Source organism: Geotrypetes seraphini, chromosome 3 (assembly GCF_902459505.1).
Source record: "Geotrypetes seraphini chromosome 3, aGeoSer1.1, whole genome shotgun sequence".
Taxonomy (NCBI): Eukaryota; Metazoa; Chordata; class Amphibia; order Gymnophiona; family Dermophiidae; genus Geotrypetes; species Geotrypetes seraphini.
In genome coordinates this window covers 222,878,360-222,906,276 of record NC_047086.1, presented here as the reverse complement: position 1 = coordinate 222,906,276, position 27,917 = coordinate 222,878,360, and the positions used below count along the sequence as shown (strand labels likewise).

The following is a 27,917-nucleotide window of genomic DNA, read 5'->3' as shown; positions in this document are numbered from 1 at the left end:
CAGAAGCATATTTCTTAGCTACTACAAAGAACGGCTCCCATGGTGTGGCATTATTTGCAGGTCCTGGGGTTGATGGCGGCAACTATAGAGGTGGTTCATTGGGCCAAAGCGCACATGAGACCTCTCCAAGATTCTCTTCTCTCTCACTGGTCCCCTCAGTCGGACTCGCTACAACAATCTCTCCCCTGGCTGAGACCAGCTGCCCTTTCCACGGGTATGCCTCTTTACTTCCCTTCCTAGGAGATACTAATGACAATGCCAACCTTTACGGTTGCAGGGGGGGAGAGGGGGGGTCACGGCAACAGACAACTAGTCCAGGGACATTAGACTCTGGCTCAGTGGTCCATAAATCGCCTGAAACTCAGAGCCATTTGTCTAGTGCTTCAGGCACTAGAAAAGTCTTTGGAAGGCAAGGTATTCAGAGTCTTCTCAGAGAACGCAACAGTGGTAGCATATGTCAACAGGCAAGGAGGCACCAGAAGTGCCCCATTGCATCTAGAAGCTCAGCTTCTCTTCTGGTGGGTAGAGGCTCACTTGCAGGCTTTCTCAGCCATGCACATGGCAGGAATGGAAAATGTGCAGGCCAAATTTTTCAGCTGGTAGACTCTCGACCTGAGGGAATGGTCTCTTGTCTCCACAGGTGTTCGACATCATAGTTTTGCGGCGGGAGGCCTCCACAGATGGATCTGATAGCCTCGGCAGTGAACACCAAGACACCTCATTTTTACAGCCGAAGATCCAAGCTCAGGAGCAAGGGATTGGATGCATTAGGCCAATTGTGGCTGGAGAACAAGCTCTTGTATGTGTTTCCCTTGTGGCCCATGCTTGGTCAAGTCATTTGCAGGATTGCGATCCAACCCAGTTTGATAGTCCTCTAGTTCATCTCCAGAGGGACGAAGGCCTCAGACTTCTGGTCCAATTGGATCTTCTTACTCAGGGAGCAGTTCCTATTGTTAATCGGAACACTTTGAGCTTATGGCATGACTCTTGAACAGGCAGCCCTAACAAGCAAGAGTTATTCAGACGTGGTCATTACCACTTTGCTCAAAGCTAAGAAACTGTCCATGGTATGCTAAGGCCTGGAAGTCCTTTCAATGCTGATGTGTGGCAAAGCATGTAGATCCCTGGCAAGCTCTGATTTTGGTAGTCCTGGACTTTTTGCAGGAGGGACTTTAGAAGGGGCTCTCGGTAGGTTATCTGAAAGTGCAGGTAGCAGGTCTTTCCTTTATCCAAGCTTGAGGGGAACGAGGCTCCTTGGCCTCTCACCAAGATGTGGCCTGGTTTATTAAAGGGGCTCCAAGATGTTGCCTAGCTCATTAAAGGGGCTCTGCGGTTGCGTCCTCTGGTGCATTCCCCTTTCTCTTTCTGGAACGTTAACATCATGTTGCAAGCTCTCAGTATTGCTCCGTATGAACCCTTACAAGAGGCTTCCCTCCTGGATCTTACAGTCAAGACAGTATTCCTGGTGATTACATCGGCAAAATGAGTTTCTGAGTTACAAGCTATTTCACGGAAGTAGAGCTCTCCTTACACATGGTCTCATCTTTCTTACCAAAGGTAGTCTCGTCCTTCTATGTTAATCAGGAAGTCTATTTGCCCACTTTTCGCCCCATGGGGGTCAAAGAAAAAGGATAAAGTGTTACATTTACTGGATGTCAAGTGAGTGCTTCTTCGATACCTCAGAGTTACAAATTTTCTTTCGCCTTTTCGATCACATTTTTGTTCTCAAGTCATGCCAAGAAAGGGAGGTCGGCGTCTAAAGCCTTGATTTCCAGATGGTTTAAAATGGCCATTTCCTCTGTGTATATGAGCTGTGGTAAACAACCACCAATTGCATTGAAAGCACACTCCATTAGAGGAATTGCTGCCTCATGGGCAGAAACTAGGGCTGTCTCTCCAGAGAAGATTTGTATAGCCAGCTACCTGGTCTACCCTTCATACTTTCACCAGGTTCTATAGCAGTGTATCTCAAACTGGTTGCCAAGGCACACTTGTGTGTCCCCTGAGATTCTAAGTGTGCCGCGGCACACTGAGGAGGAAGAGAGGCACCTGTCAGCTGACTTCCCTACGCGGTACAGCACCAGCGCTGCCCGATTCGTTGAAGGCCTGCATGTTTTCCCCCTTCTCTCTAGCGTCCTCTGGCTTCCCCCCTGGCCTCCTGGTCTCACTTTTAAAGCTAATTACAGGAGCCTGCAGAGGATCGCCAATAGGTAAAATGATTTTATTTTCAATATAGAGATTAAAATGTGTCAGTTTTGAGAATTTATATCTGCTGTGTATATTGTGTGTATATGAAAAATGAATGGAAAAACTTTCATTACAATTAGTAAAGGGGATGGGATCTGGCGCAGAGCTTGGGTGGGCCTAGGGAGGTCTATGGTTGGGGTACTTAGTTGATATTTGTTAGACTTAGGGGGTACTTAGCTTGAAGTAGTTGAGAAACACTGCTGTAGGCAATCAGCTGGCACCAGTGCCTCTCCTTCTCTCCAGCCCTCTTCCCTGCTGGCACCCCCTACTGGCATCTCAGGGCCCATCTGGAGGGCCACTGCACATGCGTGGACATCGACGTGATGATGTCATGCATATGTGTGATGTCATCACAGTGACTTCCGCGCACTTCTGGGTGCCTCAAGCCATGGCCACTACCTTTAGTGTGCCCTGGCTCTAGAAAGTTTGAGAGACACTGTTCTATAGAGTGGATGTATCGGCTGGGAAGGACACCACTTTCAGGGCCTCTGTCTTAAAGGCAGGTGCAGTGGGCCCACTCTAAATGCTGGGGGCTGCTTTGGTACGTCCCTAGCGTTCAGGCCCACTAGACAAATCGCACTAGAAAGAAAAATTAGATTCTTATCTCGGTAATCTTTCTTGTAGATGTATCTAATGTTCCTGAAGCCCCACCCTGTGTATGGGCTTTGCCTGCCTTAGGATTAATCTGGATTTGAAGAATTTTCTCTCTCTCTTTCTCAGAGGAACTGAGAGAAAAAAAAAGAAAGAAAGAAAGGAAGATGATGCATATGTAGATCATCATGACCATACAGTCTGGATCTAGTCTCTGCTTTCAGCAGGTCACGCGAGTAGCTACAAGCTCTATTCAAGCTCTGAGGGTCACTAGCTTTGCTTTGGATACCAGTTACTGCTCTGTTCGCTCCTTACATTGACCTGTGTTGAATGTTCTATTCATGTGATAAAGTAATAAGCCTTTAAGACTTTTGACAAAGGCATAGATGCTGAAACAGTGTCGAGACTTCGAGACTTTGCAGTGCTAGAATCAATAAAGAGTATCTTGAATTTTACACCTGTGGCTGAATTATTGACATCTTATCCTCATAACTCCTCTTTTCTGCTGTGCTCTTCTCGTCGGTGAGGCTGCCTTGGGCTTTTTTCTTCAGTGTTTTTATAACTTGATTACAGGCAGTCTCCGGGTTAAGAACGGGTTCCGTTTTTTAAACCATTCTTACATTGAATTTGTATGTAACTCAGATTCTAGTAGTCTTCCCACCTTCTCCACCTCCTTGAGGCCCTTCTTGCATCCCTTTCCATCCATCCCACTGTTCCCTCTCCACCTCCACATCCAACATTACTCCCTCTCATCTCTCCCCAATTAATCTCTACCTCACTCCTCTCCCACCAGCATGCCTAATAATTCTCTCTCCCTCCCTATGCACAACAGTTCTCTTTCTTCATCTCCCCATGTGCACCATCTCTCTCTTTCCCTCTCTCTGACACCTAATTCACTCTTTCTATTCTCTTTCCCTCACTCCCTCCATTCTTCCATCCTATAGCTCATGCTCCCTGCCCTCCCTCCATTCTGTGTCCGAAGTTCACGCCCCTTTGTCCAAAGTTTGTGCTCCCTCCTTCCCGAGTCTCAATGCACCCCTCTCCCTCCCGTGTCCCAATGCGCCTCCCTCTCTCCCTCCCTCCATTCTGTGCCCCAAGTACGTGCCTCCCTCTGGCGGGTGTTTACCTTCTGGATGGCTCCCTCCTCCTTCCAGCCGCAGTTGTTTCTCTGCACAAAGCCATGGGCAGTGGCTCCTATGTGTATCCCTCAGCTAAACCAGAAGTCTCCCTCCCGAAGGTAGAGCAGGAACCCCGTTCATAAGTTCAAGTCCGATGTAAGTCGGATATTCGTAAAACAGGGACTACCTGTACTAAATAACTTCCAAGTGAGGTACACCAGTATAATAATTACAGTGTGATTATTTATGCACTCAATAAATTAAATACAATTAAAACAAAGCATGAATTCAGTCACCAAATATCTCTTTCTTGAGTGCTGAGTAGCTTTTGTGGCATCTCCACGCTTGCCTGACATGGGGATCAAACTAGGGAACCTTCCATATGGTAGTAGACAGTACTACCACTGAGCCACCTGCCCAGGTCTCCTAATTTGAAAAGTCATATACAGGGATGATGTGCAATATTTGATATTATGAAATTTATTACTCACAGATTGCAATATGGGATAGTTTGGGCTTCACAGCAGAAATTGGTAAGGTTCCTGTTCTAAAATGAACCACAAATGTTTTGGGAAACACATGGGAATTTAGAGGACTAGAAATGAATTAAGCTCAGTAAGAGTTTTCTCATATTTGAACTTCTGAATTACAGATGCCACCCCCTGGAATGCCTCCTCCATTCCCCCCAATGGGAATGCCTCCAATGGGTCAGAGACCACCAGCAATCCCCCCTATGCCCCCAGGTATGATGCCTCCAATGATGCCACCCATGGCAGGACCACCACCTTTAAGCCAGGTTGGTACAGCAATCCCCCCTATGCCCCCAGGTTGGGCTTCTTTATCTTTGGGGCTCTTAAGTTTTAGTTTGAACCTGTTTTATATTATGGAATATGTGGATGGGCTTCTAAATGTTAATATCATCAATTTTTACTGTTCTTTCACTGTTGAAAAATTCTGGATGGCCGTATGGACAAAGTGGTTGGCCCAGTTGTTCTTGTTGTGGCCAGTGGAGATAGTCCGTTCAGTCTAGTGAAAAAATCAGTAAAATTGGTTTTTAGCTTAGTCCACTTGTTTATAAGTCAGTATTGATGTTTTGATACAGTAGATCCTAAAAGCTGCAAGTCAGCAAAATTGAAGGTTAATCCACTTGTCCATAAGATCATCCAACTGTGTTTTGGTATACAGTACTCCCCTGAAATTTTCAGAGGTTACGTTTGTGGAGTGACCATGAATGTTGAAAAACCGCAAATTTCGGAAGAGTACTGTAATCGCCACTCCTCCACCTCTCTTGCTTCGTCCCCAATTTAAGAAACAAAAAATTTGCCTTTCACCTCCGGTCTCATGTGCCTCATCAGGCCACAGAAGACACTACAGTTTGCGCTGCTCTTGCTGGCCGGCCGCTGCCACACCTGCTTTAGAGGGCAAGGGGGGGATGGACAGCCGATTAGTGCTGGTGTTCGGCTTCCCCCCTGGCGTCCGGTTCCCCACCACCCCCCGGCGTCCAGTTTCCCTCCCTGGCCTCCCTGCACTGTTTACCTTATAGAAGCAGCCTGCAGACAAGATCGTGATGCTAGCGATCTTTGCACTCCTTCTGAGCTGTTTCCTCTGCCGCAATCCTGCCTCTGATGTCAGAAAAGGGGTGGGACCGCGGCGGAGGAAACAGCTCAAAAGCAGTGCAAAGATCGCTGGCTTCATGATCTTGTCTGCAGGCTGCTTCTATAAGGTAAACGGTGTGGAGAGGCCAGGGGGGAAGCTGGACACCAGTGGGAGTCCAGGGGAACACGCAGACCTTCCCGGAGGGGGGTGAGCAGTCCTTCGGGGTGGGGGGTGGGGCAGGCCTTCAGGGGGGACAGGCAGGCCTTCAAGGGGGGGAACAAGCCTTCAAGGGGGGGACAGGCTTTCGGGGGGATGCAGGCCTTCAAGGGAGGGGACAGGCCTTCAAGGGAGGGACAGGCCTTCAAGGGGGAGACAGGTCTTCAGGGGGGACAGGCAGGCAGGCCTTCAGGGGGGATGCAGGCCTTCAAGGGGAGGATGCTGGCCTTCAAGGGGGTGGACAGGCCTTCAAGGATTATGACACACACCTTCAGGGGTGACAGGCAGGCCTTCAGGGGTGGGGTGCAGGCCTTCGGGGGAGGTGTAGGCCTTCAGGGGGGGACAGACCTTCAAGAGAGGGGGGCCCTGGTGTAGAAGTACACGGAGGGAGGGAGCGAAGGGGGGGGTTCAAAGAAACGTGCATATGACGGTCTTTGGGGGGGAAGAAATAATGGGTCTAAAAATAGAGGAGGGAGAGAGATGATGGATAATGGAATTTAGGGAGGGAAGGAACAGAAAGGGAGAGAAGTTGGACACAAGGGATGGTGTGGAGGGGGGGATAGAGATACTGGATAAGAGGGTAGTTGGGAAAAGAAAGGAAGAGATGGTGGACCTTTGGATGGTGGGGAAGGAGGGAGAGATGCTGGATGAAAGGGTAGTTAAGAAAAGGTGGATCTGGGGAGGGAAACAAAAAAAAGTAAAGATGCCAGACCTCCTGGGGAGGGAAGGAAAACGGAAGGGGAGGACAGAGATGGCAGTTGGATGGTTAGCACGGAGAAAGAAGAAAGAATGAGACCCTGGCAAGCAAGTTATCAGAAGACAACCAGAGCCTGGGACCAACAAGATTTGAATAATGACCAGACAATAAAAGGTAGAAAAACTAATTTTATTTTCTGTTTTGTGATCACAATATATCATATTTGAAACGTGTATCCTGCCAGAGTTGGTGTTAGACCGCAAACCTGAGCTAGGATTTAATAGAGAGAGGAAAAGTCTTTTTTATTTGTTTATTTTGTTTATACCACAGCGCCAGTGTGGTTTGGAGAAGGCAAAGGGGGTGAAGAAGCTATAAAATAAACCCACCAGGATGTTTGAAAAAAACACCCAATTGGGCAGGAAAATCGAATCGAAAAACCAATTCAATAGGCTGAATCGAATCAAAATTTTTTTTCCTGAATCGGGCAGCATTAGTGCTGACCATCAAGGTTTCCCCATGACCAGCCCCAGCAAAGGTGCCCTGGTTGCCTTAGTCGGCGGCGTCTTCTGGAGATTGGTGGTGGTGATTTTTGGTGGTGATTTATTTGCTCTACTTGTAGTGGGAGGGGGCGTGGGAGGTGCACGACCAGGAAAGACCGCAGGTTGAGTAAGGGAAGGCTGGCTTAGCGTAGAGAGCTTTTCCATTGGTCAGTCATTCGTGGTATTTTCTGACCGGAAGAGGCGGTCAGAAAATATTACAAATGACTGAGCCCGTGAATCGCGAAATCACGGGGGTATACTGTATAATTAGCCATTGTGATCCTTAATAATTTGTTTAGGTGACTTCCGGTGATGTAACGTTGCATGATGGCAGGTTAGAGTGGGAGCTCTGACCTCCGAGTGCGATCCCCTACCTTCCAGAAGCAGTTGTGCGCTTCGTCCTGGTACAGGGTCCCTTCAACAGCAGCCCAGAGCAGACCATGCTTAAAAAATGGCATCCAAAAAAAAAGATTGACAAGGGGAGACAGCCCGATAAAGGAGCGGAGAAGGGCGGCCTGCGCCATTTGCGCGGGGCCTCCAGTGCGTCCGTGCGAGAGTCTGGGGAGAGCGCATCTGAGGACTAATCGGAGCGGGGTGCTTCTCCGAGACTGAGACGCACGGAATCTTCAGTGTCTGTTATCAAGTCAGATCTTCAGCAGGGGCCACAGACATCAAACATGAAGTGGTAGCAGTGAAAAGCAAGATAAAAGAGGTTGTCAAAGAAATTAGGCAGGACTTTACTGACTTTCTGGGGAGAGTGGAGGAGTCGGAGAAGTACATTGGAGAGGAAGAAGAGGTGGTGCAGGATCTGAGCTAGGCTTTTGATGCGGCTCAGAAGGATTGGCAAGACTGTTTTGCGCAAGTGGAGGACCTGGCGAACTGGTCGCGCAGAAACAATGTACGCATTAGAGGGGTGCCTGAAACAGATGATTACCAAGATTCAGCGCAAGTGGTCCAAGAGATCTTTAGCACTCTTTTCCCGCCGGTGGGGTCACTGCTGGCACGATTTCTGGGGTGAAGGTGGATAGGGCCCAATGTACTCTGGGGCCCAAGAAAGCTGATTTCCCTAGAGACATAATTGCCTGTCTACTTAAGTTTCTGGATAAGGACCGGATGGTGCGGAAGGCCAGAGAGATAGGCTCTTTTGATTGGAAGGGGCATAAAGTGGAAGTGTTCCAAGATTTATCAGCGATAACCTTACAGCGGCGCTGGGAATTTTGTCCGCTAGTGCCGCTTTTGAAAAAACATAATTTAAGGTATCGCTGGTTGTTTCCTTTTGGGCTCCTGATTACCATTAATGGGGCATATAAAAGAGTCACTACAATAGCAGAAGTGGGGCGCTGCTGAGGAGAGAAGGGCTGCAGAGTGCAGAGGATCCAGCCCTGGGGAAACCAACGGTCAGGCCTTTGGAGCGGTTCCGTTGGAGAGATGGTCCAGCGCGTTCCCGCCAGCGGCGGCCAGTGCATCGGGCAGCTGCAGTGGCACCGGCAGACAGTGGTGATAGGCCGGCTACCCGAGGAGAAGCTGAGACTTGCCATGTTTTGACATCCCCGGAGGTCTGGGGCATTGGGATTGTGCAGGCAGGCTAGGCTTTGTATTGGGGTGTGCTTAGGGGCGAAAGTGAGGGGAATCCTGTATGGAGGGGAGCGACTGTAGTGAGTGCTTGTTGTGGGGTCCTTCTGGGATGGGGGAGGTAGAGGGGGAGTGGGCTTTGGTGGGGTCACCCAAAGTCATGGAGGGGACACAGAGGTAGTGGGTGAGGGACTGGTGGGGCGGGGGGTAACAGCAAGGTTTTATGTGGTCAGTTTGGGGGGTGGGGGAAGAGGGGTGAATGGTGTGGAGTTGGAGTTCTGGGAGCTGATACTTTGAGAGTGGGCAGCTTTAATGTTAAGAGTCTTAACATGCCCTGTAAATGCCAGTTATTGTTAAAAGAATTGAAGAGTTTGAAGATTGATATCAGTTTTGTTCAGGACACTCATTTTGTGAAATCGAGGGGAAAAGTTAGTACAGTATTGAGAATATCCGGGTAGGGTCTGTGCCTCCAATAGGAAGGAGCGGAAGAAGGCTGGGGTGGGTATCTTGTTTGCTAAACATCTTAAACTAGTGCCGGAACAGGAAAGGAGGGTTGGGGGGGGGGGGGCGATGGGTTATTTGGCTGGATCAGATCAATGGGAATTGGCACTTTGAGTTCCTTCTTTGATGAGGTATTGGCCAAGGTACTGCTGGTAAAGAAGGGGTCGGTGATTGTGGGAGGAGATTTTAATTTGGTCAGTGATCCTAGATGGGACTACCGGGGCTGGGGGGGGATAGGCTTAAATCGGATAGGAAGTGTCTTAAGCATTTTGTGGACAAACTTAATGTGGTGAATGGCTGGAGATCTCAGCACTGGATGGGCAAGGATTACTCTTATTAATCCCCGGTTCATGAGGTTTATACCCGAATAGATATGCTGTACTTGAATAAGGGGTGGGGAGGTAGACTACTGGGGTCCCACATTGAAGACATTGGGTGGTCTGATCATGCTCCGATCTGGATGGATGTGAGCTGGGGGACCCCGAGGGCAGGGGATCGCTACTGGAAATTGAACGATAGTTTATTAAGGGAGCGTTGCTGGTCCGCAAGGAGGAGAGAGTTATTTTGGATCACTATTCCCTGATCACGATCTGGTAGAGTTTGAAGGCCGTGCTACGGGGGGAGCTTATCTCTATGGCTGCTCATAAGAAACAGCTTAAATTACAGAAGGAACAGAGTTTTGCGAGAGACTTTGCGCCGGTTAGTGGATCAACATAAAAGGGGGTCAGGGGAGAGCTTCCCTTGGAATTTGGATCCGGGAAGTTAGGGCGGAACTGGGGAAGTTGGAGGATGAAGAGATCCAATTTAATCTTGAGCGACTTTGCCTGCAGTTTTTTGAATCCAGCAATTGAGCAGGGAAATTGCTGGCCCATCGTCTTCGCCTTCAGCAAACACAATCTAATATTATGGCTATTAAGGAAAGCACGGGCCAGACATTGACAGCTGAGGCAGCCATTCAAAAACGCTTTTGTGAATTTTATCACCAGCTTTACACACCGGAGAGTCAGGGATTGGAGGCGGAGATTGGACACTACCTCAGGGACTTGGGTTTGGCATCTTTAATGGAGTCTGAGGCTCAGGGGTTGGATAAGGATAGTACCTTGGAGGAGGTGCATAATGTGATTAAACAGCTGAAACCAGGGAAATCCCCAGGGTTAGATGGGTTTACGGGGTTGTTTTATAAAAAGATGTCCACCTTGGTGGCGCCCCTATTGGAGAGGTTATATAATAATATGAGGGAGGGTGCCCAATTGCCTTTCTTTATGCGCTTGGTGGGGATCACGATTTTGCCTAAGCCTGGGAAGGATGCCACCCAGTGTGGGAGTTATAGGCCAATCTCCCTGTTGGGTATTGATACAAAAATCTTTGCTCGTGTACTGGCTGATCGTTTGTTGCTTCATATGCCGGCGCTTATTCACCCTGACCAGGTGGGGTTCATAGGGGGGAGGCAGGTGGCGGATGGAATCCGTAAAGTCTTGAATTTGGTCTGGCAGGCCTGACGCAATGAGGAATCCTGGGTAACGGTGGTGGTGGATGCCGGAAATTCTTTTGACCACGTGGATTGGTGGTTTATGGAAGCGGTCTTCCGGCATATGGGCTTGGAGGCTCACTATGTGTCTTGGATTTTATCTCTATATAATGGACTCATGGCTTGTGTTAAAATCAACAGGGTCTATTCCTCCCCCTTTGAGTTACGGAGGGGAATGAGGCAGGGATGCCCGTTATCGCCTTTGCTATTCACATTGGTAATTGAGCCTCTTGCGCAAAAGATCCACCTGTCAGATCGGGTGTGGGGTATAACGATACAGGGGCACAAGCATAAATTGTCTTTATTTGCTGATGATATTTTAGCCATTGTGGAACGTTCGGAGAGTTTGCTTAAAACTCTCCAGAACCTTATGACGGACTATGGGGCTTTATCAGGATTCAAAGCTAATCTGACTAAAACAGAGATATTGAATATATCAGTCGCAGATTCGGATATACCAGGTATCAAAAAGGTAGTGCCTTTTTTGGTGGGTTAAAGGCCCTCTACGATATTTGGGTATCCAGCTGGGGGTGGATTGGACGTCGCTATTTCAACTTAATTATATCCCATTGGTGGCATCCCTGTCTAGAGATATGGAATGGTGGGATAAATTACATGTGTCTTGGCTGGGGCAAATGGAGGTAACTCAGATGCTGATTCTCCCTAAGTTTTTATATTTCTTTCAAGTTTTGCCTATAGAAATCCCCCGGCAGTACTTTCAGCGGTGGCAGCGCAACTTATTGCGGTTTGTGTGGGGAGGCAGATGACCCAGGGTGTATTGTTGGGCCATGTTTAAGTTTAAGGCAGAGGGGGGTCTGTGTATCCCCACCTGGAGCATTATTACTGAGTGGCACAGCTAAGGATGGGAGTGGAGTGGCATGTGGCATCTTTGATGCTGTGGGTGCAGGTTGAACAGGGGGGGCTCAGACACTTGGGTCGCTTATGTGGAGGGACTTGGGGGAAAAAGTGCTGGGGACCATCTCTAACCCATTCACTAGGTGGACGCTGAGGGTCTGGAAAGGGGAGGCCCGCATATTGCTAGGGAGGGGGTGACATCACTGGGGATTTTGGAGTTCTGCATGTATTACTGTTGTGATGTACTGCTGTTTCTCTGTTCTGTTATTTGTTATAAATAAACAATTACAAAAATATATATATATATATTTGTTCAGGAAAGCTGCATTTCTGTGATCTCAATGACCAAACAATTGACACATTGGATCATTTTGTTAGCCACAGAGTGGATTTGATTTAAATCACTGTTTTCTACAGAAAGACTCATTCTTGCTGGTATAATCTTAATATTTACAACCAGTTGAAGGTTTCATTTTTTTGAAAAATAACTTTTCAGATTAGTTTTACAGTTTATGTAAGAAAAATTACTGATTTGATTATACTCCAAGTTTCCAAGTTTATTTAAAATCTTATACTGCTTAATCATATTTCTAAGCAGTGTACAATAATGATAAAATTTATACAATATTCAGAAAACATAGAACAATGGTTAAAACATTACAACTTTACATATCATCGGTCGGGGAAAATTAGTAAAAACAAAGACTTACATTACGCAGATGACTTTACGATCATCATTCCATTTACTAACTCTCTCTCGGAAGTTACTCCCAAGGCATCAGAAGCACTAAATTTGATGGAGCAATGGATGACTGAATTCAAACTGAAACTTAATTCAGAAAAAACAAAATTTTTTGTAATTTCGCCACACCCGCTTGAAACCAAAACACCACTATGCATCAATAACCTTAGTTATCCTATTCAGTCTACTATGAAGGTATTGGGTGTAACACTAGACCAGAGCCTAACCATGAAAGACCAAGTAGACTCCTTAATCAGAAGGGTTTTTTTCACTCTCTGGAAACTTCGATCCATTAAAGCATATTTTCATATGCCAGCATTTAGAATCTTGGTACAATCCCTCATACTGAGTCAACTTGATTACTGTAACATCGCCTATTTAGCAATTTCCCAAAAGAATATGTGACGATTACAATTAATGCAAAATGCAGCAGTTAAACTGATTTTCGGGCTGAAGGCACGCATAAAGTTTAAGTTCGCCTGTCTCTGCTTTAAAGTACTATACGGTCTAACCCCTAAATACATAACTGACCTTTTCTCCTTCTCAGCCAACAGACATAAGAGAAGCTCACATTTGAACTTTGTTTCCCCCCCAGTTAGAGGATGTAAACTCAGAAGATACCATCAACACCTTTTCTCACATCAGGCAGCATTATGGAGTAAAGATCTAGAACAATTGCTTACGCCTACTACTTATGGGGAATTCAGGAAATGCCTAAGAACATATCTGTTCCTGAAGTATCTACTCAAAGATTTTTCAAACTATTGTTTAAATTTATATCATGCTTTATGAAGCAGCTTATAATACTTTTAAAAGACACAAGGGGAATCTCAGAATGCCACTTGTCTGCTTGTTGATTCCTGCAGCACAATGTGGCAGCACTCGTCACTGGCTCACCCAAATGTGTCCTCTATTCTATTCTAATTTCTTTTTTTCTTTTTTTATATTCTTCACACTGTTTCTAATTCTAATTTTTCATACTGTTTCTGTGCTCTTTAATCTAATATAATAAAGCCCTAAGCGTGCATGCGCACTCCCACCTGCGTTCTCCTGTTTTCCGTGCGCTGTAGGACACCGCAGGTAGGAGTGCGCATGTGAGAGAATCCCCCGAGGTGGCTGTCGGCAGCTGCAGGCCGCTGCAGCGGTTGAAGGCCGCGGCGGCTGTCGGTGGCTGCAGGCCGCAGCGGCAGCTGTCGGCAGCTGTAGGCCGCGGCGAAAGATGGCTGAAGCCTATCATTCAATTCTTGGCAATTATAAAGGAACGGGGTAAAGAAACGTTTGGAACTGAAGGAAATAGACACAGAAAAGGAGAATTGACAAAGGGTTAGCAGAAGCAGAAAGGTTCCAGCAGAGTTGAGAGAAATGATTTGTTGCTATCAAGAAAACTGAATAAGCCAAATTATTACAGAATGCTACACAAATATCATGCTAATAGAATACCGCAGTCACACATGGCAGGAATGGTGTTAGGGGAGTGCAACTAGGGCAACTGCCCCCTGGTCAGAGAGCGCCCTAAGCCAGCTGGAAGCTAAAGAAGCACTGCCTGGGCTTTGCAGTCCCCAGTTATGTCTAATACCAGCTCTAGCAGGATATATATTTCAAATCTGATATATTCTAACCACAAAATAGAAATAAAATTATTTTTTTCTACCTTTTGTTGTCTCTGGTTTCTGCTTTCATCTTCTTTTCACTCTCTTCCTTCCAGCGTCTGCCTTCTCTGTCTCTTCAATCCAGCATCTGCCCCTTCCATCCACTGTCTGTCCTCTCCCCCTTCTATATGGTATCTGTCTTCTTTCTATGGCCCTTTCCCCTTTCCATCCAAGCTGCGCCCCCTCTCTCCTTTTTACATGATTCATTCCAGCTTCACTGCTCTCTTCATTTTTATCTCTCCTACAGCAGATCTAGCATCGTTGTCCCTCTCTGCTTATTTCTCTGCTGACCCCTTCCCATCATCAATATCTCTACTTTCTCATGCCTGTCTCTCCCCTTCCCCTCCTCTAATCTCCCTGCCAGCTGTTTCCTTCCTTTTTTCCTTCTCCCTTCCCTCCTCCTCCTGTCCAGCAATAACTCTCTTCCTTTCCCCTCCTCCCCTCCCAGCAGCATCTCTCCTTTTCCTTCTCTCCAGATCCAGTAGCAGCTGTCCCTTTATTTTCCCTTGTCCAGCAGCTTCCCAGACTCCTTTCCCTCCTCCCCTCCCAGATGCATCTCTTCTTCCCTCCAGGTCCAGTAGCTGCTCCCTTGTCTTATTTTCCCTTGTCCAGCAGCTTCCCAGAGTCCTTTCCCTCCTCCCCTCCCAGCTGCATCTTTCCTTCTCCTTCCCTCCAGGTCCAGTAGCAGCTCCCTTGTCTTATTTTCCCTTGTCCAGCAATTTCCCAGACTCCTTTCCCTCCTCCCCTCCCAGCTGCATCTTTCCTTCTCTTTCCCTCCAGGTCCAGTAGCAGCTCCCTTGTCTTATTTTCCCTTGTCCAGCAGTTTCCCAGACTCCTTTCCCTCCTCCCCTACCAGCTGCATCTCTCCTTCTCCTTCCCTCCAGGTCCAGTAGCAGCTCCCTTGTCCAGCAGCCTTATTTTCCCTTGCCCAGCAGCTTCCCAGCTTTCTCCCCTCCCAGCAGCTCTCCATACTTGCCAGTTCAGCGATTCACTAAGGCAGCCTTGGGTCCTTTGATGGGTCGTGCTGCCTCTGAGGAAAGAGAAAGTTGTACCATCAGAGGCAGCCGCGACTCAGCAAAAGCCTCAAGGCTGCCTTAGTGAATTGCTGCGCTGGCAAGTACGGAGAGATGCTGGGAGAGAGAAAGCCACTGTTGGAGGCTCCCCATGATCTCGCCGGCCCTGTGCGGACTAGCAGGAAATTGCTGTTTGAACTTGATGCTTTTTTTCTCCCCGTTTTTTTGTAAATCAACATATGCTGGTGTGCTCTCCCTCTATTAGCTGAGTAATATTTTTTTATTTTTGTTATGCTAACGTGCAAAACTATCCAATTTGGAGACATTTCGCCTGCCCTACCCGCCAACATCTCCCCTTCCCTCCCATTCAGCACCGCCCTTTCCTGTTTTGAGAGAAGGAGAAGGATAAAGCATGGAAGCTCTGGTCCCTGTAAGTCCTGACATTAGCAAGCCAGGTGAAGTGGGATACATCCCTGTAAGTCCTGACATTAGCAAGCCAGGTGAAGGGGGATGGGATAAAGACAAAGATCACTTTTCTCTTTACAGAAAAACTGCCCTCACCCCCTGCAACTGACATCTACCTTATCTATCTCTGCAGATGATAGAAACAGTAGATTAACTGTGGAAAGATATTTCACCATTGACTAAAGAGCATGCAAAGATGGAGAAATACGCTGTTTTATGAGTTCAATTAGCTACTGTAGAAGTAAAACTAGAGAAAAAGCAACAGGTCCTGAGGCTGTGGGCTAGCTGTGGTTTTACACCAAGGCCCACCCAGCCAGATACCATAAAGAGATAAACAGACCATGGTCAGAAGACAGAATTCTCAGAAGAAAGAATTCATAAGAAATATCATCTAATAGAAAGTATCAGAGATGTTTAAAGTTGGGAGGGGGGCTTGTGCTCGGAAATACTAATATGGTGGGGAAACAGGCATTTCAGGGAAAAAGGTAGGTCTTACGGAAAACAGAGTGAACATATAACATGATGCAGGTCAACCAGCCAATAAAGGAAGGTAACTAGGCAGTAGTGCATAGGTAAATAACCAATAAGGATGTATCATGTGATGTAGACCAACGTGGTGTTGGCCACTAAGAAATGTATAAAAACCAGGCCTTTAGAAGGGAGAGGGCAGAACAGACATCAGAAGACCTCTAGGCCTAGAGATCACCTTCTGTTACGCTATATGCTAAATGATTTATTCCTGTAAGCTGTTATTGATTGGCTAAATAAATATATACTTATTGAAACCGGTATATAGCGTTCGAGATCTCATTACCGAGGTAGGCCTGGACAGCTGCCTACATCAGTTTCCATTCAGCACTTCCCCTCTTCTCTCTCCATCCTGCGCCCGCAGTCTGGCATCACTTCCTTTCTCCTCCCAGCGTGCATACATTCCAGCCGCGGCCTTTCTTCTAACGCGTCCTGGCCAGCAGGAAAATGAAGCTCATCAATCTCGCCGGCCCTGCGTGGACCGGCAGGAATTTTCTGCGGACTGACATCGATCCGCGGACCGGCGGTTGAAGAACTGTGCCCTAGATAACTTAGCTTTGTTATTGCAATGTCGCTGTAACATTACGCCCCACCAACGCGTTTCGTATCTTCCTCAGGAAGGGGGAAGTGCCTTAACAACTACATTTCATTCATTCGCTTTCTCATGCTGCTTACAATATGCCATCCAAATATATTTGGGTGTAACAGCATAAGTCTCCATCCATTGCTTCCTATAGAAAATCCCCTAGCGATCCTCCTTTGGACTCTGACCTCTCTGTACAGGAGGATACTGAACCTAAGTTACCTGAACCTGAATCTTATGGGATTCAATCAGACCCTTCTCCACCCCCACTTAGACAAAGGTCACCTCTGAAAGGTTCTGTCTTTCACCAAGTTTATCTGTCAGTTGGGAAAGGCATTACCGGTGAAATTGGAGATGAACTCGGAACCAAAAGCTGAACTTCTAGAATCACTTGACTTTGATGAGGTTCCAAAAGATCTCCTTAAATTGCCGCTTCATCATCTGCTAAAAGATAAGCTTCTTAAGAACTGGGAGATTCCGCTTACTGTGCCCATGGCTCCTTGGAAGATACTCTCTTTATTGGATTCAATCCTGTCCGGGATTTGATAAACCACAGCTGCAACGTTAATCCCTATTAGTAGAGTCAGCCCTAAAGAAATCTTCCAGCATCAGAGCCTGTGCCAGTGCTCCTCCGGGCAGGGAAGATTGTACTCTTGATAAATTTGGTCGTAAGCTATTCAGAGTTCTATGTTGACCAATAGGGTAGTCAAGTTTTTTAATGACTTTTTATTTCAAATAGTTGGTGAAGCAGCTCTCGGACTTCAAGTAGTTTATTCCACTGGATCGTATTGGCTAGTTTCAAGAGACCTTCCAAAACCTACCTGAATTCGAAAGTTTATGGCCAGGTCCATTTTCAATACGTTTGATGTCACCTCCAGGGCATCAGTTATGAATATTGCAATGTGGCTTTTGTCTTGGCTGCGGGTATTGGACCTGGACATCAATGTTCAAGACTGCTTAACCAACATTCCATGTTTGGGTGAAGAATTATTTGGCGACAAAGTGAAGGAGACAACACAACAGCTCACTCGCCATCAACAAAGCATGTCCATTTTATTCACTTCTAATGCAGCTAAACCTCAGACATCCAGAATTTTCCATAAGCAACCATATTCTCCTTATAAGAGGCATTATCCATCAGCTTCTTCTTCTGCATCTAAACCTCTACCTTAGAAGAGACAAAAGACACAATGTCCTTAGAATCCTCAGACCTCTGATCCCCAGAAGGCTGTACAACGTTTTTGACCAGCTACTTCAACAATGATTTTTTCTATCAATAAATGATCTATCAATGATCTTCCTCTGTCCTACTCATCATCTATTAAGATTCTTGGAGTTACCTTAGATAACTTATTGTCATTTCATTCACACATTTCTGCTGTTGTCTCTTCTTCATTCTTCAAACTTTGTCAGTTTCGTTCTATCCGACCACTCCTAAACCATGGCTCTCTTCGGATTCTCTTGTACTCTATGGTCATTTCCAAGCTCGATTACTGTAATTTTCTCTTAGTTGGATTTCCCCAATACCAGCTTCGTCGTCTTCAGTTCGTACAAAACACTGCTGCTCTCTATAGTCTTTATGGCTGCTCAGAATATGATCACATCACTCCTTTGCTCAAATCTGAACATAAGCTCCTGATAGCATACAGAATACCATTCAAGTACAATGTTCTCACATTCCAGATTCAGTCCTTTGGGCTCCCCTCATTTCTGTCCTGTTTTCTGACTCCCTATTCCTGTAATAGGAACCTCCTTTCTTCCCACCAACACTTGTTATCTGTGCTGTATTTTTGACAGATGTTTCTTGACATTAATCGAGATTCTAGTTTCTTTATTATGGCTCCTATTTTGTGGAACTCCCTACCATTATACTTGAGGTCTGAAAAATCTCAAGAATTTTAAGTCGCAGTTAAAAGCTTACTATTTTACAAAGGCATTTGTAACACCTCCCTTATAGACCAAGTCTTTCTATGGTTACTACGAATGCTTTCTCCTTATTCTTCCATTCCATTTACCTTTTGTTGCTTTCCTTAAATTTTTCATGACATATTGCAAACCTCTCCTTCCTTGTTAACCTGTTTGTATCCAGTTTGTTTCCTTGTCCTGGTTGTACTACCCTGTCAGATTTTTTGTTTTATATTTTATCCCTATTTTTATTATTGTAAACTGTTAATGCGGTATATCAAATAATAACTAACTGTAGAGAGTATGGCTATTTTTCGTCCTTGTCCTTATCCATGGCCCATTGGAGGTCATCTGCTTTTTTACCATCAATTTATAATAACAACAGACTCCTGGATCCTAAAAATCATCCAGGAGTGTTAATACCTGCACTTTGCTCAAACCCCTCCAACTCATTCTACAAAGGAGTCCACATTCAGTTTTCAACAGACTTCCTTTCTTCTTCAGGAAATTGAAGCTCTTCTACAGTTTAATGCTATAGAATCTGTTCCGTAGATCAGAAAAATCAAGGGTTCTATTCAAAGTACTTTCTGATTCCAAAGAAGACTAGAGGTCTACGTCCCATTCTAAACATCTGAGTTATCAACGCATATCTGTACAAAGAGAAGTTTTGCATGCTATCCCTTGGACAAGGACAAGTGGCTATGCTCTCTAGACCTCAAAGAGACATTCACCCATATTCCATTTGATCCAGCTCACAGAAAGTATCTTCGTTTTCATGCTCACAGTCTTCATTACTAGTACAAGGTTCTCCCATTCAGGCTGGTAGTGGTGGCTGCATCCCTTCGAAACTATGGATTGCAAGTGTTTCCCTACCTAGACAACTGGCTGATCAAAGACTCGACACCTCACACAGTCTAATCTGCCACAAAGCTGACCATCTAGCTATTGGAACTGTTGGGCTTCGAGAAAAATTACCAAAAGTCTCATCTTCAGCCAACTCAAACTAGAGTTCTTAGGAGCCGTGGTAGACACCAACTTTACTCGAGCTTATCTATCAGCACCTTGCCAGGAGGTGTTACTCCAACTTGCTCAAAAGGTATCTACACCACATTTCAGCCAGACAAATGATGCTTCTTTTTGGACACATGGTGTCCACAGTTCATGTAACTTCCTTTGCCTGTCTCCATCTCAGACTGGCCCAGTGAAATCTGTTCTCGCAATGGATTCAGTCTCGGGACCCCTTATCCCAAAGAATCAAAGTCTCTTCCCTTCTACGTCACTCTCTCCAATGGAGGCTGTGACCAACCAACCTATCCAGAGGTCTGCTATTCCATGTTCCACCGCATCAGAGCATACTAACTATGGATGTTTCCATCTATGCGTGTGGGGGGGAGCACTTCTCAATGGCCTGTGCACTCAAGGAGCCTGGTCTGCTCGAGAGCAAACTCTACATATCAATCTCCTGGAGCTATGGGCAATTCATTATGCTCTCAGGACATTCCAAGATTGTCTTCTCAACCAACTCATTCTGGTCAAGACAGACAATCAAGTAGCGATGTACTGCATCAGCAAACGGGGAGGAACTGGATCTCTTCCTCTCTGTCAGGAGGTTTCCTGTATTTGGAAGTGGGCAATCTCACAAAATATCCTTCTCAAAGCAGTATATATACCAGAGAAGACCAGCGCTTTGGCAGTGGACAAACTCAGCAGATTTCTCCAAATGCATGAATGGTCTCTCAAATCCAAAGTGCTGGGCCACATCTCTTTCCTCTGGGGAACTCCTCAAGTAGATCTGTTTGCATCTCCCAGCAATCACAAGTTACCTCGCTTCTGTTCCAGACAGTTTTCTCCACATCGGCTGGAAGCAGATGCCTTCCTTCTGGACTGGACCCTGTATGCATTTCCACCAATTCCTCTTATAACAAAGACATTGTTCAAGCTCAAGCAGGAACTGGCCACCATGCTCCATGGTGGCTCCGTCAGCCTTGGTTTCCCCTACTCCTTCGTTTGTCTATCAAGAATCCCATACCGTTACAATTTTTTCCCTTCTTTGATAACTCGGAGCCATGGTTCACTTCTGCATCCCAATCTACAATCACTACTACTACTACTACTATTAATTATTTCTATAGCGCTAACAGACTTGAGCAGTGCTGCACAGTCACAAAGAAGAAGAAAACAGTCCCTTCTCGAAAGAGCTTACAATCTAAACAACCAAGACAGACAAACAGGGTGTCATGGAAACAGTTAAGGGGAATGGTTAATCAGTTGGCTGGGTTGGAGGACAGAGGAGTAGGGTTAAGGATTGAAGGCTATATCAAAAAGATGGGTTTTCAGTCTGCTTTTAAACACGGGAAGGGAAGGGGATTGATGGACAAACTCAGGTAATTTATTCCAGGCATAGGGGGCAGCTAGATGAAAGGAATAAAGTCTGGAATTGGCAGTGGAGGAGAAGGGTACAGCTAAGAGTGGCTTATCTGAAGAATGGAGTTCGCTGGGAGGTGTATAAGGAGAGAGAAGCGAAGAGAGATATTGAGGGGAAGTAGAATGAACACACTTGTAGGTCAGCAATAAGATCTTAAACTGTATTCTAGGGCAGATAGGGAGCCAGTGAAGTGACTTAAGGAGAGGGGTGAAATGAGCGTAGTGAAGTTGGTAGAAGATGAGTCGTGCAGCAGAGTTTTGCACAGATTGCAAGGGGGAGAGGAGACACTGCGGGAGACCAGTTAGAAGTAGATTGCAGTAATCTTAAGCATGAGGTTATGAGAGCGTGGGCATGGGTCTGGGTAGTGTGCTCAGAGAGGAAGGGGCAAATTTTAGTGATATTGAAGAGATAGAAACGATAGGTCTTAGCAGCTTGTTGGATGTGCGTAGAAAATGAGAGGTTGGAATCGAAGAACACTCCAAGGTTGCGAGCAGAAGGGACTGGAACAATCACAGTATTATTTACTGCAGAATTAATTGAAGACATAGAGAATATCACTCTACGAGGAGAAGCTGTACTGCTAGGGGACTTCAATATGCCTGATGCAGACTGGAACTCAATTTCAGCGACAATCAGCAGTAGCAGGAGGCTCTTAACCTCCATAAAGGGAGCACGTCTCAAACAAATGGTAACGGAGCCCACTAGGGCTCAGGCGATCCTCGACCTGGTACTCACCAACGGGGAAAGCGTCTCAGAGGTCTCAGTAGGAGATACGCTAGCCTCCAGCGACCACAACATAGTATGGTTCAACCTTAGGAAAGGCTTCCCTAGATCAAACACGAAAACAAAGGTACTCAATTTCTGGGGCACAGACTTCGCACGCATGGGAGATTTCATCCATCGGACGCTGCAGGACCAAGCGGAGACCGATGATGTAGAAGCTAAGTGGTTAACACTGAAATGAAGCAACTAGCCGCTTCATAAAATCAGTAAATAAACGACAAAGAAACAATAAACCCAATGGTTCACCGTGGAGATCTCGCACCTCATTAAGGAGAAGAAAAAAGCGTTTCTCTCCTACAAGCGCACGGAGAAAAGAGAGGCAAAGGTAGAATATAGGACCAGGTCTACAGCGGTCAAAATGGCAGTTAGGGAGGCAAAACTTCGAGTGGAAGAAATTCTGGCAAAAAACATTAAAAAGGGGGACAAATCCTTCTTCAGGTATATTAGTGACAGAAAAAGGAATACAGGCGGGATAGTACGCCTTAGAAGACCTGACGGAAGTTACGTGGAAGCAGATTCCGATAAAGCCGAACTACTGAATGAATACTTCTGCTCAGTCTTCACCTGTGAGGCACCGGGACACGTTCCGCAGTTGAAGGCAACACAAAGCACAGAAGACCCGTTTCAGAATTTTGAGTTCACACCAGGTGAAGTTTACAGTGAACTGGCAAGACTCAAGGTGAACAAAGCCATGGGACCAGACAATTTGCACCCAAGAGTGCTCAGAGAATTGAGCGATGTCCTGGCGAAACCGTTGGCTGAGCTATTCAATCTCTCCCTAAGTAAGGGGAAAGTTCCCCTGGACTGGAAATTAGCTAATGTCGTTCCTCTGCATAAAAGGGTTGCAGGGCAGAGGCTGCGAATTATAGACCGGTGAGTCTCACATCAATAGTGTGCAAACTCATGGAAACACTAATTAAAAGCAAATTGGACATGATCTTGAATGAAGGGAATCTTCGGGATCCCAGTCAGCATGGATTCACCTGCCAATCCAATCTCATCAGCTTCTTTGACTGGGTAACAAGAAAGTTGGACTTTGGAGAGTCTTTGGACGTCGTGTACCTGGACTTCAGTAAAGCTTTTGACAGTGTCCCACACCGCAGGCTGCTAAGCAAGATGGAATCGATGGGGTTAGGAGAGACACTAACTGCATGGGTCAATGATTGGCTGAGTGGCAGACTTCAGAGGGTGGTGGTTAATGGTACCCTCTTTAAAACATCAGAGGTGACCAGTGGAGTGCTGCAGGGCTCGGTCCAGGGTCCACACCTTTTCAACATATTCATAGGGGATCTGATTCAAGGGCTTCAAGGTAAAATAACACTATTCGCCGATGACGCCAAACTATGTAATATAGTAAGTGAATGCAGTTTACAGAATTATATGGCGCAGGACCTGCTTACATTGGAAAGTTGGTCCTGATGTAGGCCGCTGTCAGGCCTACTTTGGTAATGATACCTCGAACACTATATACTGGCTTCAATAAGTATATATTTATTTCATCAATCAATAACAGCTTACAAGAATAGATCATATAGTATATAGTGTAACAGAAGGTGATGACCTCCAGGCCCAGAGGTCCTCTGATCTCTGTTCTGACCTTTCCTTCCTAAAGGCCTGGTTTTTATACATTTCTTAGTGGCCAACACCACGTTGGTCTATATCACATGATACATTCTTATTGGCTATTTACTTATGCATTACTGCCTAACTACAGTCATTTATTGGCTATTCTCACCTACGTCATGTTATATGCCTTACTCTGTTTTCCGTAAAGCCTACCTTTTCCCCGAAATGCCTGTTTCCCCACCATATTAGTATTTCCGAGCACAAGCCCCCCCCCCCAACTTTAAACATCTCCGATACTTTCTATTAGATGATATTTCTTATGAATTCTTCCTTCTGAGAATTCTGTCTTCTGACCACAGTCTGTTTATCTCTTTATGGTATCTGGCTGGGTGGGCCTTGGTGTAAAACCACAGCTAGCCCACAGCCTCAGGACCTGTTGCTTTTTCTCTAGTTTTATTCCTACAGTAGCTAATTGAACTCATAAAACAGCGTATTTCTCCATCTTTGCATGTTCTTCAGTTAATGGTGAAATATCTTTCCATAGTTAATCTACTGTTTCTATCATCTGCAGAGATAGATAAGGTAGATGTCAGTTGCAGGGGGTGAGAGCAGATTTTCTGTAAAGAGCAAAGTGATCTTTGTCCTTTTCCCATCCCCCTTCACCTGTCCAATGCCAGGACTTATCTTGGGATGTATCTCACTTCACCTGTCTTGCTAATGTCAGGACTTACAGGGACCAGAGCCTCCATGCTTTATTCTCTCTCATCCCCTCTTCAAAGCCCCTCCAGGTGGCTTTGACCCCTGTTCATTCGGTGAGGAGTTAGTTTGTATCAGAAACTGTATATTATGGGCCGGGGCTATGTGCTAGGAATCACCCATGGAAAAGGAAAGAGACAAGTACCCACCCTTGCTATGCTATCGAGGACAGAGCAGTATAACATGTCGTAGTGTACTTATTGCATATAATAATAAGCTAAGTTGTTAATAATTCAGATATTTGTGCAAAGCAGAAATCATGTAAGCAGTCGAGTGCTGCATTAAAATTTATACCTGCCGGGCTGTGATAAAAACATCAGCATAAATTACTGATGTAGTGGGGATAGGTGGTGACTCGTGGGAGGGGAAATCAGCTGCTGGTGTTTCATAGGGAGGTACATTAAAAATTAGTCAAGTCAAGATTATCAAAAATGTTGTGTATGGGTCTGTGTAGGGGTCTCTATTTCAACATTTGGGATAGTTCGGGCAACCAGGTATCTGCAGGGGTTCATAATTTAACCTGATACATTTTAATATATTCTCTCTTTCATCCTGTTATGAGCATACTACATCCAAAAGGGATGGTGGGATAAATTAACAAGTTAGATTATTTCCAAGCCCTTCCAAAACAGCTGGGATCGGTGCAGACTCGGCTGGGTCCAGACGCCAGGGGTGAAAGTCCAGGTAACCACATCAAATCTTACGTCATCATCCTTCAGCTGGGCTCATCATTTCTTCTTCACTGCAGTTCTCCTCAGCTTAGCAGCAAGAAAGAGAATGGAAAGAATCCAACTGGAGGGGAAAATAACTAGGGAGCTATTGTGGGAGTCAAAACAGGATGAAAATGCATAAAGTCACAATCAAGAAAAGCACATGAATCTTGCAATAGGGCTGCTAGAAATAATTATCAACACATGAAAATATATATATGTACTAATACTGCATGAGTCCATAAAAGAGTTAAAGTGCAAATTAATGTCCATAATTAAAGCTGTAAAAGTTCAAGGTCATAAAGGTCATCCCGTCTTTGGTAGCAACAGTCAGGAAGTCTTCGCTGGTAAGTCTCGGCATTTATCCAGTTTCTTCTCCGGTAGCAAGATCCTTCCGTTGGGGCTCATCCGTCATCGGGGTTTCATACGGCCGAAAATCTTTCTTCCAGTGATGATATTTCAAATAGCATTAGTCCATAATTATGCAAATAAGTCCTTAATAGACATTAAAAGGATGTAAACACGGATTCTCATGTAGCATACAGCTTCCTCTGATAGGCAATTGTCTTTGTGTAGTGATCCATAATTAATAAGGCAAAAATATCTGTACTGTATATATCATTTAACTTGTTTCCAACAATACCTGAGCAATATTACTAACAGGATAAGTACAGCGTTAAAAAATGACATACAAAAGAAAACAAAAACTTATCTGCTTTAATTCAGATAGGCTAAGGTCTAATATATGTATTGGCTGAATTATATTTGTCAGCCTAAGGGAGTTATAGTTACAATGGCATATGATGTTCAAAGGACAGGAGTAATATGCTAAACATAAATATGAATTAGCAAAGAGTCAAACCCAAGCAAAAGGATGGCTAAGATATAGCCTTAAACATATTAACACATAGGTTATATTGAAACATACTAAAATAAAGAGGATAAACCCTAAAAATTAAAATAAAATAGGATTTATGGGAGAAATGTCCTTCCCATGGGATTCTATCAAATCATGGGTTCAATTTTGTTTCTTTCACTAATATTCTGAATGTCAATCAGCAAAAAGACCTAAACTACAGTATTTTGAATTCCAATCAATAGGACTGGATATTTCCTTCACCAACTTATTAGAAAAGTTTTTAAACAACAGTTAGAACCATTTTTTTTTTTTTTATAAAGCCAAACGCTAATTGCATTGTGTTAAACCAAAAAGTATTTCTGCGTGTATCAGAGAATATGTAAGAAAAAGAAGAAGTAACATGTCTTTTACAAGTTCCAAGAAAAGGCAGAGAGAGAAAGACTGCTAGAAGTTTGTTGTTTTTTTTCCCAAAACTATTATGATAAGTAAAGGAACAATAGTTTCCCTTTTATATTGCTGTTAACCGTGCAATGGGTTAACAGTACAGTACATGAAGAAAGCAGAAGTTACTTTCGCTTCGGTGTGTTAGCATGACATTAATTAATATTACCATTTGGGATAGAAGCGGATCATTAGAACCCTATGCAATATGTTCCAGTTATTGTAGAGACATGAATAATGAAAAAACAAAACGAAAATAGCAACTGATAATTTCAAGTTAAAGAAATAAAGCACTACATTTCCCAGTGTCCCTAAACATAGACACATCAACCAGGAAGTAGCTCGGTATGTTTGTGTAACGGAAAAAAAAAAGAAGAAACATAACTCCTTTCTTAAACTTTGATCACAGACAAAGAATAAGGTTTGAAATGGTTGTGGTGAGTAGTAAAAAATAAATCTTCTTTCATTATATTGGTAATTATAGTGAGCGCTCATAAATGGAAATCCACTCGCATTTCCATAAACACTGAAGTTGACACAGGGCACAATACAACAGATAATGACTCATAGTAACATAAAAGACTGTAACGCTGAAAATAGACAGACATTAATTGCTAGGAAGTATTAAAGGAGTCCCCCGCTGTCAGGCCTACTTTGGTAATGATACCTCGAACACTATATACTGGCTTCAATAAGTATATATTTATTTCATCAATCAATAACAGCTTACAAGAATAGATCATATAGTATATAGTGTAACAGAAGGTGATGACCTCCAGGCCCAGAGGTCCTCTGATCTCTGTTCTGACCTTTCCTTCCTAAAGGCCTGGTTTTTATACATTTCTTAGTGGCCAACACCACGTTGGTCTATATCACATGATACATTCTTATTGGCTATTTACTTATGCATTACTGCCTAACTACAGTCATTTATTGGCTATTCTCACCTACGTCATGTTATATGCCTTACTCTGTTTTCCGTAAAGCCTACCTTTTCCCCGAAATGCCTGTTTCCCCACCATATTAGTATTTCCGAGCACAAGCCCCCCCCCCAACTTTAAACATCTCCGATACTTTCTATTAGATGATATTTCTTATGAATTCTTCCTTCTGAGAATTCTGTCTTCTGACCACAGTCTGTTTATCTCTTTATGGTATCTGGCTGGGTGGGCCTTGGTGTAAAACCACAGCTAGCCCACAGCCTCAGGACCTGTTGCTTTTTCTCTAGTTTTATTCCTACAGTAGCTAATTGAACTCATAAAACAGCGTATTTCTCCATCTTTGCATGTTCTTCAGTTAATGGTGAAATATCTTTCCATAGTTAATCTACTGTTTCTATCATCTGCAGAGATAGATAAGGTAGATGTCAGTTGCAGGGGGTGAGAGCAGATTTTCTGTAAAGAGCAAAGTGATCTTTGTCCTTTTCCCATCCCCCTTCACCTGTCTAATGCCAGGACTTATCTTGGGATGTATCTCACTTCACCTGTCTTGCTAATGTCAGGACTTACAGGGACCAGAGCCTCCATGCTTTATTCTCTCTCAGTCCTCAACCTGGCAGCTAGGCTTCAATGCTAAGAAATGTAAGGTCATGCACCTCGGAAGCGGAAATCCATGCAGGACGTACTTCTTGAACGGAGAAACTTTAACTAGGACTTCAGCAGAACGAGATTTAGGAGTAATCATCAGTGCAGACATGAAAACTGCCAATCAAGTGGAGAAGGCTTCATCTAAGGCAAGGCAGATATTGGGTTGTATCAATAGAAGTTTCGTCAGCCGAAAGCCTGAAGTCATAATGTCGTTGTACAGGGCCATGGCGAGACCTCATCTGGAGTACTGTGTGCAATTCTGGAGGCCACATTACAGTAAAGATGTGCGCAGAATTGAATCGGTTCAGCGGATGGCCACCAAGATGATCTCGGGGCTCAAGGATATCTCATACGAAGAGAGACTGAACAAATTGCAGCTCTACACTCTCGAGGAACGTAGGGAGAGGGGAGACATGATCGAAACATTTAAGTACCTCACGGGACGT

The 27,917-nt window shown here is 44.9% G+C and overlaps 1 protein-coding gene across 10 annotated transcripts in view; it reads left to right on the top strand.

Annotated features, from left to right (window-relative positions):
• PRPF40B (pre-mRNA processing factor 40 homolog B) overlaps window positions 1-27,917 on the top strand; it is a 303,400-nt gene that overhangs the window by 9,111 nt on the left and 266,372 nt on the right. For all 10 annotated transcript variants that reach the window (XR_004538654.1, XM_033935778.1, XM_033935781.1 and 7 more), the window contains exon 3: window positions 4,609-4,752. Coding sequence is in view for 9 of the 10 variants with exons in the window: in XM_033935778.1 (XP_033791669.1) it covers window positions 4,609-4,752 (144 nt within the window). In the remaining variant the exon portion in view is untranslated. The remainder of the gene's footprint in view (window positions 1-4,608; window positions 4,753-27,917) is intronic.